The sequence below is a fragment of the Procambarus clarkii genome, chromosome 6 (genome assembly GCF_040958095.1).
Source record: "Procambarus clarkii isolate CNS0578487 chromosome 6, FALCON_Pclarkii_2.0, whole genome shotgun sequence".
Classification (NCBI taxonomy): domain Eukaryota; kingdom Metazoa; phylum Arthropoda; class Malacostraca; order Decapoda; family Cambaridae; genus Procambarus; species Procambarus clarkii.
In genome coordinates this window covers 18,452,929-18,465,779 of record NC_091155.1, presented here as the reverse complement: position 1 = coordinate 18,465,779, position 12,851 = coordinate 18,452,929, and the positions used below count along the sequence as shown (strand labels likewise).

General features: G+C 45.9%; 1 protein-coding gene across 1 annotated transcript in view; it reads left to right on the top strand.

Moving 5' to 3' along the window:
• The first annotated feature begins 2,220 nt into the window (after positions 1-2,220).
• LOC123749950 (QRFP-like peptide receptor) overlaps positions 2,221-12,851 on the top strand; it is a 165,827-nt gene continuing 155,196 nt past the window's right edge. Inside the window, exon 1 of the mRNA XM_069305979.1 lies at positions 2,221-3,209. Within this exon, the coding sequence (XP_069162080.1) occupies positions 2,871-3,209 (339 nt within the window). The 5' untranslated portion in view covers positions 2,221-2,870. The remainder of the gene's footprint in view (positions 3,210-12,851) is intronic.

Sequence of the window (12,851 nt, the reverse complement as noted above, 5' to 3'; positions counted from 1 at the left end):
ATTGTTTCCCAAAGACCTTTTGGGCTTCCATGTTCTCATAATACTCTCAATAACCCTCGTTACTCATTCCAAACCCTTATTTCCCATTTCTTCTTCCATGAGACTCCCGTATCAGTTCACCCATTCATCACTTGAAACCCCAAATTTTCCCCAAAACCCCAAACATGAAACCCTGCATTTTCGTCTTTCACAAACCCTTGCAAGACTGAAAAATAATCCATAAGAGAGAAGCAGGCAAAACATCCACACACACACACACACACACACACACACACACACACACACACACACACACACACACACACACACACACACACACACACACACACACACACACACACACACACACACACACACCCACCCACACACCCACACACACACACACACACACACACACACACACACACACACACACACACACACACACACACACACACACACACACACACACACACACACACCTACACACACACACACACACACACACACACACACACACCTACACACACACACACACACACACACACACACACACACACACACACACACACACACACACACACACACACACATACACACATACACACACACACACACACACACACACACACACACACACACACACCTACACACACACACACACACACACACACACACACACACACACACACACACACACACACACACACACACACACACACACACAGTCCTAACCCCGAAAATAAAACAAAAAACGACAACTCCTGAAGGATACAACGAGGAAACATACATGAATGTTAAACTGACGAGCAGATTGTTATTGCGAGTGTTGGCAACTGTAGCAGCCACAGTGAGTCTGGTCGGCTATCCTGCACACCCAGCTCTCACTCGCTCGTTCACGCGCTCACTCGCTATTTCAGCGTTCTTTTGCTATCCTGCACTCGCGACTTGGTTTATTCGTACCACAGGGAAGAGAAAGATAACTTTTGACCCGTACACCGTAATTAGCTCGTAATTAGCCAAAGCAAATCGCTATGATTAACTACCGGATTATCATAATGAGAAAATTGCCAGTCACGTATGATAACTCGATAAATAGAACGATAACCAAAGTTAACGAGACGCGTAATTAGTATAATAAACACATCAAACAGCTTGTTATCCTAAACAACAACTAGTGATATATATATATTTGTGTGACATTAAAGTGTTGTAGTGGAATTATTTAAGTGCAACACTTGAACAACGTCGTTGGAGGTGGTCAAGTGCTTTCAGAAAACATATGGTGATTATAAATGACTAGATGAGTACGCCTGCAGGTTGGTAAATCATCAGGTGAGAAGTCGATGTTCGCTAGTTTGAAGGTAGGTCAAGTCACTGGAGGCAAGGTCAAGTCACTGGAAGGAAGGTCAAGTCACTGGAGGGAAGGTCATATGACCACGTGATAAGATAATTACATATCATTACTTTAAAAAAAATGATAAACTCATCAGATACGAGGTAGTGTGAATAGTATCGACAATCTGAGAAATCCTTATACATGCTCGTTAATTAGCACTGAAACGGTAAAATCAATTCCAAACCGTGGGATTAGCACGTGATTGGGAGGTGTTGAACACTGTGCACCAGGTGTGAAGAGGCTGCAGCTCATAACAGGCGATAGAACAGTTATTCAAGAACATTGAACATTATAAACGTAAAATTAAGGTTTCTACATCTCTACACTTAAGTCCAGAGATCAGACTTTGAGATTATCTCTTTGAAGAGATTAGGCGACGAATTGCATTTATTTAGCGACCAACTGCGCTAATTACCAGTGAAACAACGCTTATTTAACGAGTTCATGAGCGTTGGAACAGATTTCGCGAACAGTTAGTGGCAATAATATATCTTATATATGTAGCACAGGTCATAGGAAAATTAAAATAGTTCAATAATAATAATTAGCAAAATCATTTTTTTTTGAGTCACGGAGTAATAAATAAAAGCAAATGATAAATCGATTTCGTTAGAAAATGTGAAGCAGGAATTTTACGTGCGCGTGAGTTTCGATAATTGCCGACAATTGAAGAAAATCAATAATGATGACTAGAGAAAATGGAAAACTGATAAAGGAAAGTATGGATATTCCATAATTTCGTAGACACAACAAAGTTAAAGAGAGAGAGAGAGAGAGAGAGAGAGAGAGAGAGAGAGAGAGAGAGAGAGAGAGAGAGAGAGAGAGAGAGAGAGAGAGAGAGAGAGAGAGAGAGAGGAAAGAAAACAAATCACACCCGTTTTTGTGGGAAAATGAACGAAGCAAAGACGAAGAATAGCGAGAGAAAGAGAAAGATAGACATTCGAGCCGTGGGCTGAGAAGATAAGGGAAAGAGTCTGTCCACCAACACTAAATCACTGATCCAATCTAAGCCACAAATCTCTCTCCACCGACCAGTCAAGGAGGCCACACTGATATCCTCTGGAGGCCACTGTTTACCTCTGACCTTACACTCCAACTTCAAGGACCTACTTGACCTTCCACTCAAACCACGAGTACATTTACAAGTCGAGAACTGAGAGGAAAGAGGATAAGGATGTAGATCTGTTGTTTACCTCTTAAGGCGGCAAGCAGTATTGGGACGGCCAGCAGGTCTGTGATAATAGAGAGAGCAGGAGACAGGCATCAGCAGGAAGCGCGGGCTTGTTGGGTCTGACGGAGGAGCGTCTGCGTAAATCCATTCAGGGTGACAGGTGCTGGCTTCTTGGAGACGCTCAAGGGATCTGACTAATAAGCCTCAACTATTGACGCTTCTTGGTATACTGCACAGGACAACCACAAGCATTCCGGGTGACTTGAGCAACCGTCAACAGGCACACAAGTCGGGTGTTCTATCGCGTCTCCCGCAGCCAACATGAACGACTCGCGAACCGACATCGTGGACAACAATTTCTATGATAACGATTTTAACAGCACGGGGACCTTATTCAGGAACGGAACATCGCAAAGTGTCAACGACACTTTGTACGCGTACGACTACGACTACGATGCGGCGCTGGATACCTTCTACTGGAGGCAGCTGGCGCCCCCGCTGGTGGTATATGGGGTGACGTACGTGGTGGGTGTGGTCGGTAATGGTCTTATTATCTTCACTATCTGCCGCTATCGTCGCCTCAAGACCACGACCAACGTCTTCCTCGCCTCCCTCGCCAGTGCCGACCTCCTCCTCATCCTTATCTGCATCCCAGTCAAGGTGAGTCCTCCTACCCCGTCTGTCACCATCAAGGTGAGTCCTCCTACCCCGTCTGTCACCATCAAGGTGAGTCCTCCTACCACGTCGTAATGTTCTGTCACCATCAAGATGAGTCCTCCTACCACATCTTCCCTACACACATTATCTTCATGATTGTAACTGTATTTTCTACATAAAACCAGCATCACCATAACCTTTTTTTACGGAACTATCATCTTCACAACCTTCTCTAGCCTTCGGGCCACCTTCCCTCTCTACTCGCTACCAGCACCCCACTTCACGGCCTTGCCTATCCTTCACTATCCCCTATCTGTCTATTCAGGAGAAAGTCTTTGTTGATATGGAACTAAAACCTCACGTCATCTGTTGGAATGTTGATTACATTATCTTGCAGGCATCTGCCTAAGAACGATTGTTAAAGCTTAAGAAATTTTCGAGCGAATTTCCATTCTTAGTTTCACTTATGATATCGAAAGTGAGGAGATAAGGAAATTCCAGTTAGGAATGGCAATTGAAACAGAACTCAGCGAACACTGCTCAAGCCATGAGGAACCACTTTACACAGAAGTGTGAAGTACAGCAGGCATGTTTGTCACTTAGAAATGGGTATGAAAGGCCGAGGAGAAACCCATTCATCAACCAGAATTGTAAGGAAGAAAACGTACACACGGTAATGGAATACATAAGTACATAAAGTAGAATAGTATTTAAGTACACAAGGTAATGGAGACACCATTACCCAAGACACGAGTAATAGGGAAAACACCAGAAAACTAGGAGACAAATTTACGCTACAAATTTGTTTAATTCTGTGACCGGAGCCACAAACGTCCTACAAGACAAACAAGGGTGGGTTGTCTGCATATTTCTGTTTCGTAAAAGAACCTTTGACTCTCCCTCATACGTGACTAATGCAGAAGTTGGAAAAGCAGCCCGGAGTGAGATGTATAATGCTCCAGTAGGCTCTCATCTTTATCTTTATTTATTTTACTTACTTTCTCTCGAAGGTTCTTTACTTGTAAACAACTGCAGACAGCGAGTTACTGTGAGGATGACCACCAGCGGAGGTCCATTATATATTGAAAAACTATATATATTGAGAACAGATGACTACACAAAAGCGAGACAATTGGAGATGAAATCCACGAATGATTGGGCTGAGGGAATGATCTGGGCATTATCATTACACCAAACCTATGTCGTGAAGCCTACACTAAACAAATATCATCAGCATCATCTGTTCGAGTGACCATAGAAATCTGTTAGTAATCATTTAGGACCTTATCTTTAGAAGATAATGTCTGTCTTAGCTTGTAGGTGAGATGCTTGAGTTTGGTCTCATTAAATCTTGAAGGATTAATCCTGATTTTAGCGAGTGTGACATGTCTCTTAGGGTTAGCCCAGGGACCTCCATGAAGAAAAGACACGGCCTCCATGCCTCCTCGTTCACGAAGTCTATGGATGTGAAATGTTATGTCGTGCGTCCATAGACTTTTGAATTTGTTTGAATAAATTATTCAAATATTGAATTTAAAAACGCAGTTCAGGTAACAGATTTGCATTTTAGATGTAATCTTTTGGTTATAGTAATAGAGATAGTGTGAACGTGAAGTGCTTAAAGTAATGTGGACGCCGAAAGGGTGGAGACATGGCAGGAGTGTGAGTAATTATCTACTGTTATCACTTAATTATCTACTGTTATGAACATGTTATCACTTAATATGTTCCAACCGTGTACCACTCTGTTAGCAAAAGGCCCAAATGCAATTGTCAAATGCAGGTGTACTTACCAGTTGTACTTGCCTAGATGCGAACAAGCCTGAATGGTCCCCAGGACAATATGCAACTGAAAACTCACACCCCAGAAGTGACTCGAACCCATACTCCCAGGAGCAACGCAACTAGTATGTACAAGACGCCTTAATCCACTTGACCATCACGACCGGACATATTGAGGTGATAGCCGAGGCTATTTGAACCACCCCACCGCCGGCACTCGGATAGTAATCTTGGGCATAGCATTTTACCAAATCACCTCATTCTTTGGGGCACACGTGAGGAACACAAATGCGAACAAGCCTGAATGGTCCCCAGGACAATATGCAACTGAAAACATGCAACTGAAAGTTTTCAGTTGCATATTGTCCTGGGGACCATTCAGGCTTGTTCGCATTTGTGTTCCTCACGTGTGCCCCAAAGAATGAGGTGATTTGGTAAAATGCTATGCCCAAGATTACTATCCGAGTGCCGGCGGTGGGGTGGTTCAAATAGCCTCGGCTATCACCTCATTATGTCCGGTCGTGATGGTCAAGTGGATTAAGGCGTTTTGTACTTGCCTAGATGTGTATGCGGGGGTTGAGCTCTAGCTCTTTTGGCCCGCCACTCAACTGTCAATTAATCGACTGATTCCCCCCTCCCCCCTGACACACACACACCCAGGAAGCAGCCCGTAGCATCTGTCTAACTCCCTGGTACCGAGGATCGATCCCGGACGCTAGGACTACGAATCTCGAGCTCTGTCTACTCAGCCATCAGGCCTTAAGAGTGTGTGTGTGTGTGTGTGTACTCACCTAGTTGTGCTTGCGGGGGTTGAGCTCTGGCTCTTTGGACCCGCCTCTCAACTGTCAATCAACAGGTGTACAGGTTCCTGAGCCTACTAGGTTCTATCATATCTACACTTGAAACTGTGTATGGAGTCAGCCTCCACCACATCACTGCCTAAGGCATTCCATTTGTCAACCACTCTGACACTAAAAAAGTTTTTTCTAATATCTCTGTGGCTCATTTGGGCACTCAGTTTCTACCTGTGTCCCCTAGTGCGTGTGTGTGTGTGTGTGTGTGTGTACTCACGTAATTGTACTCACCTAATTGTGCTTGCGGGGTTGAGCTCTGGCTCTTTGGTCCCGCCTCTCAACCGTCAATGTGTGTGTGTGTGTGTGTGTGTGTGTGTGTGTGTGTGTGTGTGTGTGTGTGTGTGTATGTGTGTGTGTGTGTGTACTCACCTAGTTGTGTTTGCGGGGGTTGAGCTCTGGCTCTTTGGTCCCGCCTCTCAACCGTCAATCAACAGGTGTGTGTGTGTGTGTGTGTGTGTGTGTGTGTGTGTGTGTGTGTGTGTGTGTGTGTGTGTGTGTGTGTGTGTGTGTGTGTGTGTGTGTGTGTGTGTGTGTGTGTATGCGTGCGTGTTCGCGCATGGCGGGTAGAGCTGTGGACGGCGTGCATGTGCGTGTGCGTGTAGAGAGGGTGGTTTCGGGGGAAGAGCGTGCATGATCCTGCATGTCTTTTTCCTTGTATGTTTTGAGTGTTTTTTCTGCTTTATCGTGTGTTTTTGTCTGTTTTTGCGTGTATTTTGTTGTGTATTTTCTGTGTGTACATAAAAGGACGTTTGTAAAGGAGAGTTGCAAGGCGAAGGCGAGGATGAGGAAGGAGAGAGCGTGTGTGAAGAGAGAGACAAGCAAGGTGCACATGTGACAACACATAAGACCCGGACACCGCCGGCCACCCCACCACAGCATATCACACACTAATCCAGGGATACGAGACTGCAGTGTGGAGTCCTTATCAAGTCAAACACAAGACAAAGTTCAGGCAAAGTTCGGCCACTGAAAGCCAGAGGACTTGGAGGGAATATTGGGCACCTAACGACTGATTATTTAGCTAGAGTGGCACTTATACAGTGGGGACACAGGGGGACACAGGGGGACACAGGGGGACACAGAGGGGACACAGGGGGGAGGACACAGGGGGGGGGAGGACACAGGATACTTAAATGCAACCTATCCTCCTAATAGAACGTCGCATTTTGACGTATACTCTCTCCCTATGGCCAAAAATTGTCGTAGTAGAAAATGGTAGCGGCTTGTGAAATCGACATACTGTCCCGTTTTCTGTTTTGGGTCCTCTGGTAGGTTAGGATAAGGGCACGTTAGCACGACAGTTTCTTGACGTTGGGAAACCTTAGGAGGACGGACTGCCCAAATGAGTCACAGACACTTAAAAGATCAGTCAGGAGTCAACAAATAGAATGCATTAAAAGATAAGGTGATGAGGGAATGATTTGAATATATGTAAGATAGTGCCCAACAGCTCATTAATTACGGGATATTCGTGCCCGTACCACCTCTTAGGTGGCTTAATCTTCATCAATCAATCAGCTCATTAACTTATATGCCAAGCTTGAGACAGCTGAGCTGCGGAAGTAAAGAGCTAAAGCTCAACCACCGGAAACACAATTGGGTGAGCACAAGCAAACCCAAGTTCAATCCCCTGGGCCTACCCACTCACACCACACCCTTACAACTAGTCACTCACACGAGTTAATACACCCACGCCCACATTCACACCCATGCCAACATTCACACCCACGCCCACATACACACCCTCACACCCACGCCAACATTCACACCCACGCCCACACTCACACCCACGCCAACATTCACACCCACACACACAATCACACCCACGCCCACATTCACACCCACGCCAACATTCACACCCACGTTAACATTCACACCCACGCCAACATTCACACCCACGCCCACACTCACACCCACGCCAACATTCACACCCACGCCCACAGCGCCGGTCTCACACACGTCTCATTAAGGACTCGAGGTTCATTTCTTATCTCAAAAGGAGACAGAGATTAAAGCACTCTCGGGCCATTCTTCGTCTCACTCTTGTAATTAATGCAAGACTGGCTAGTCAGTTCCATAGAGCATTTATCTGCTCTCTGAGGGATTATAATGCCTTACTTGTCACACTGTATGCATATATAGACCCAAGGTTCTGTGTGCCGGTAGCTGAATGGATTACAATACCATATGCAATCTCACTTTCAGCCGTCTCATATGTTAGACATAGAAGAAATAGAAAAAATTAACAAATCCACAAAGGCCGTGACGAGGATTCGAACCTTCGTCTGTGAGTATCCCAGACGCTGCCTTAATCGACTGAGCTACGATATGGTTAAAAAAGAGTTGGAAATTCTGGTTTGTGTCTCGGAGAGGCTGCAGGATCCAGTAAGTTTAGTAGAACTTCGGTTTCAACTCTTTTTTTGATCATGTCGTAGCTCAGTCGATTAAGGCAGCGTCTGGGATGCTCACAGACGTAGGTTCGAATCCTCGTCACGGCCCTTGTGGATTTGTTTATTGATGTATTACGTTATTGTGATTTCTGTGTGTAAGAAAAAAATTAATTTATTTATGCATTTGGTTGTATAAGATATCCAACTATTAAAATGTTATATCCATGTCAAGTAAAAGGCCAGTTAATGAACTGATCCACTCGAGAAATAGAACCCAGCGATAGATTCCGTCACTGCATCAGGGATAGTGTGAACTCGTTGACCAGACCAGTGTCTAGTCAACGATTGTGTCACAATCTACTGGCCAATCGATTATGTCAAGTCACAATCGACTTGAGAATGGTCCAAGACGGACCGAAACGTCGTCGTCCCTTCACCTTCTAGTGTGTGGTCTGGTCAACATACTTTAGCCACGTTATTGTGACTCATCGCCTGCATAGTGAACTCGTCACTAATAAATGTTGAGTCAACAACGCAAAGCAACGCTGAGAGTGTTCAGGTAACGAGGTATATGAGGGCTATTCTGACGTCCTATACACGTTGGTGGTACCGCTTGTGCATGTAATATTTTCGAGGGAGTTCAGTCGAGATTGGTCTCGACTCACGATCGAGAATTACGGCTTCGAATATTGGGCGGGAATAGAAATTGCTGGGTGCATCTCCTATCATTTAATGAACCTGTTCACCCGTGAACTCAGGAGTTGGACTAACTGACAAGTTAGTCGGCTTGTTGGGGAGTTGCATCCTAGGCGGGGTTAGTAATTCGTCCTTGTGAAGAGGGGGGGGGGGCTCGATATAAGCCTAACGTGTATAAATACACTCTGACTGCCTGTCTCCAGATAAAATTAATAATTATTATTAATTATATAAACAATATGATTTCGTGGTGCCTTAGAAGCGTGGCTGTGACTGTGGTAGTCTGACTCAGGCCGAGCTTGGAGTACAAACCTTGCTACTAAATTTGTAAAAGAGAGAGTAGAATAACGGACTGCGTTGAGTACCAGGAGTACACTCCTGGTACTCAACACACTATGATGTAACACCAAGGAAATAATCAGTGATATTTCAATGAATGTTTTAACTGGTAAAAGAAGCAATTTTGAGGTTAATTCCTCTAGATATCATCGCATATCGGCATCTTAAGGTATGATGTTCTTGACATACAACATCATGCAGTAGCAGGCCGGCAGGCATCATAAATGTTTCATTAGTAGTGACAGAGCCAATACTGAATCTAATACACAGAGAGTAATCACACTAACGTGATAATCAGTTGCAGGCGATGAGTCACAATAACGTGGCTAAAGTATGTTGACCAGACCACACACTAGATGGTGAAGGGACGACGACGTTTCGGTCCGTCCTGGACCATTCTCAAGTCGATTGTGAGAATGTCACAATCGACTTGAGAATGGTCCAGGACGGACCGAAACGTCGTCGTCCCTTCACCTTTTAGTGTGTGGTCTGGTAAACGTGATAATCAGTTCACGTTAAATTATCCGGCTTCAGTCAAAGCCTCAGGAAACCCTCTTGCGTTCAGTAGATCTCCAGGTTGTAATTATTATACCATATCGTGGTCTAGTCGTATACAGTGTGTGTATGGGAACACCAACCGCGTAGATTCGAACCCTCATCACGGCACCTAAGGATTTTCTCACTGAATCTAATGTCCAATCAAAATACAACAGAGGCAAGAAATACTCGTCTTAAAACTCGTCTTAAAAGTCTTAAAAACTGTAGCATTAAATACTGCGATGAATACCATGAATGATCATTACTAAATGTAACTAATAAAGCAGTAACTGGAAAATGAGATGTTTTAGTGGCCAAAGTAAGACGTATTCTGGCAGCTTTCCCGAATCTCAAGTGTCGAATTCTTTGTCAAATTTGTGAAGAAAATATTCACGTCCTTGAATATTACACAGTAGAATGTCCCATATTGACCAGCAGCCGCCCCCCCCCCCCCTTGGCTGAGATAAGCTGTACTTAGCACTTACTATCTGAGTACTGGAATATATAATATACTGGAGCTCCACCAAAGATTTTCCAGGTAATCCCACAATTATCTAAAATATATTTGATGTAATTGTAACTTGCTATTGTAAAAGTTCATAAGTCACTTCCTGTGGTTGAGTGATTATTAACATAACAAAATAATATATCTTGAGAGGTTATCTTGAGACGATTTCGAGTCTTAGCGTCCCCGCGGCCCGGTCCTCGACCAGGCCTCCTTTTTGTTACACACCCCCAGGAAGCAGCCCGTAGCAGCTGTCTAACTCCCAGGTACCTATTTACTGCTAGACAAGAGGGGTATCAAAGTGAAAGAAACATTTTGCCCATTTGTCTCCGCCTCCACCGGGGATCGAACCCGGAACCCCAGGACTACGAATCCGAGGCGCTGTCCACCCAGCTGTCAGGCGCCCTAAATATGGAGTATACGAGCTCTGGTCGTGTCCAGTACGAACACTAAACTTTTACCAGCGGTTGAGACATTAACCTCAGCAAGGTTTTCTTGTGCAACTGGTTAACGTTGGCTACTGTGATAATTACTTCCACCCATACTTGCACCTTTCCATCATCCACGCCCATACCCACGCCCACGACCACACTCACGCCCACACCCACGCCTACGACTACGCCCACTCCCACGTACAAGCACTCGCCGACCAGTTACCCGGGTCCAGCGAGGGTAGGGCCAAGCCACGCTTAGTACTCGTGTCTTTGTACAAGTAATTGTGTGTGTGTGTGTGTGTGTGTGTGTGTGTGTGTGTGTGTGTGTGTGTGTGTGTGTGTGTGTGTGTGTGTGTGTGTGTGTGTGTGTGTGTGTGTGAGACCCCCCATGACACCCCCAGACCCACCATGCCACCCCCAGACCCACCATACCACCCTCAGACCCACCATGCCACCCTCAGACCCACCATACCACCCTCAGACCCACCATACCACCCTCAGACCCACCATACCACCCTCAGACCCACCATACCTCCCTCAGACCCACCATGCCACCCTCAGACCCACCATACCACCCTCAGACCCACCATGCCACCCTCAGACCCACCATGCCACTCTCAGACCCACCATACCACCCCCAGACCCACCATGCCACCCTCAGATCCACCATGCCACCCTCAGACCCACCATACCACCCTCAGACCCACCATGCCACCCTCAGACCCACCATGCCACCCTCAGACCCACCATACCACCCTCAGACCCACCATGCCACCCTCAGACCCACCATGCCACCCTCAGACCCACCATGCCACCCTCAGACCCACCATGCCACCCTCAGACCCACCATGCCACCCTCAGACCCACCATGCCACCCTCAGACCCACCATACCACCCTCAGACCCACCATGCCACCCTCAGACCCACCATGCCACCCTCAGACCCACCATGCCACCCCTCAGACCCACCATACCACCCTCAGACCCACCATGCCACCCTCAGACCCACCATGCCACCCTCAGACCCACCATACCACCCTCAGACCCACCATACCACCCTCAGACCCACCATACCACCCTCAGACCCACCATGCCACCCTCAGACCCACCATGCCACCCTCAGGCCCACCATACCACCCTCAGACCCACCATGCCACCCTCAGACCCACCATACCACCCTCAGACCCACCATGCCACCCTCAGACCCACCATACCACCCTCAGACCCACTATGCCTCCCTCAGACCCACCATGACACTCCCAGACCCCCCCATGCCACCCTCAGACCAACGTGTCATTTGATATCAACGAACGTTGCGTCTGCTCCGGTCAGTAGGTTCAGAGCGGTGTGTCAATGGTTGGCTCCGGACCCGCCTATTGTCTGAAGCTTCGATGAGCCTAAATCTTCACTGTGTGTGCCGGGTCTAATAATGGTGTCCGGTAAGCCGGCCAGGCCGTCCTCCATGGGTGTCCCAAACGTCTAGTAACTGTTGTGCTAAAGTGCCCCTCATTCAAACCTGCCAGAGGACCCAAAACAGAAAACGGGCCTGAGTGAATTCCGTGAGCAGCTACCATTTTCTATGACGACTATTTTTGGTCTTATGAGGATTATACGTCAAAATGCGACGTTCTATTAGGAGGACGCCGGCACCCAAACGCTTTGACTTGTGCCAGATGTTTAATCTCTGTTTTCAGCCAACCACCCATCTCACCACTTGAGATCTATTAGGCTACCACAGCTTAAAATATACAAAAGAAAAAATATTATATATGGCAATTTTAGCATGAAAACACTGCTATGTAAATCAACATACACCTATGTTAAATTGTCCTCCATTTAATACAATTTAAATCTGAAGACAAATAGCGGGTGAACAATCCTCAACATCTCGATTGTTTAGTTATGGCTAATTGCTCTGTTTTGATTGTTTAGTTATGGCCTACTTGCTTCATTTTCAATTTTCCCCAACCAATCTTATCATTTCTCAGAGTGCCAAGCCTTTAGCATGCATAATCATTAACATTTTAAGGCATAGCAATGCACTGGTATTCTGTATGACAATAATATTGTCATTAGTACATCGAGCCTAAAATGTTTATTGATAACTTC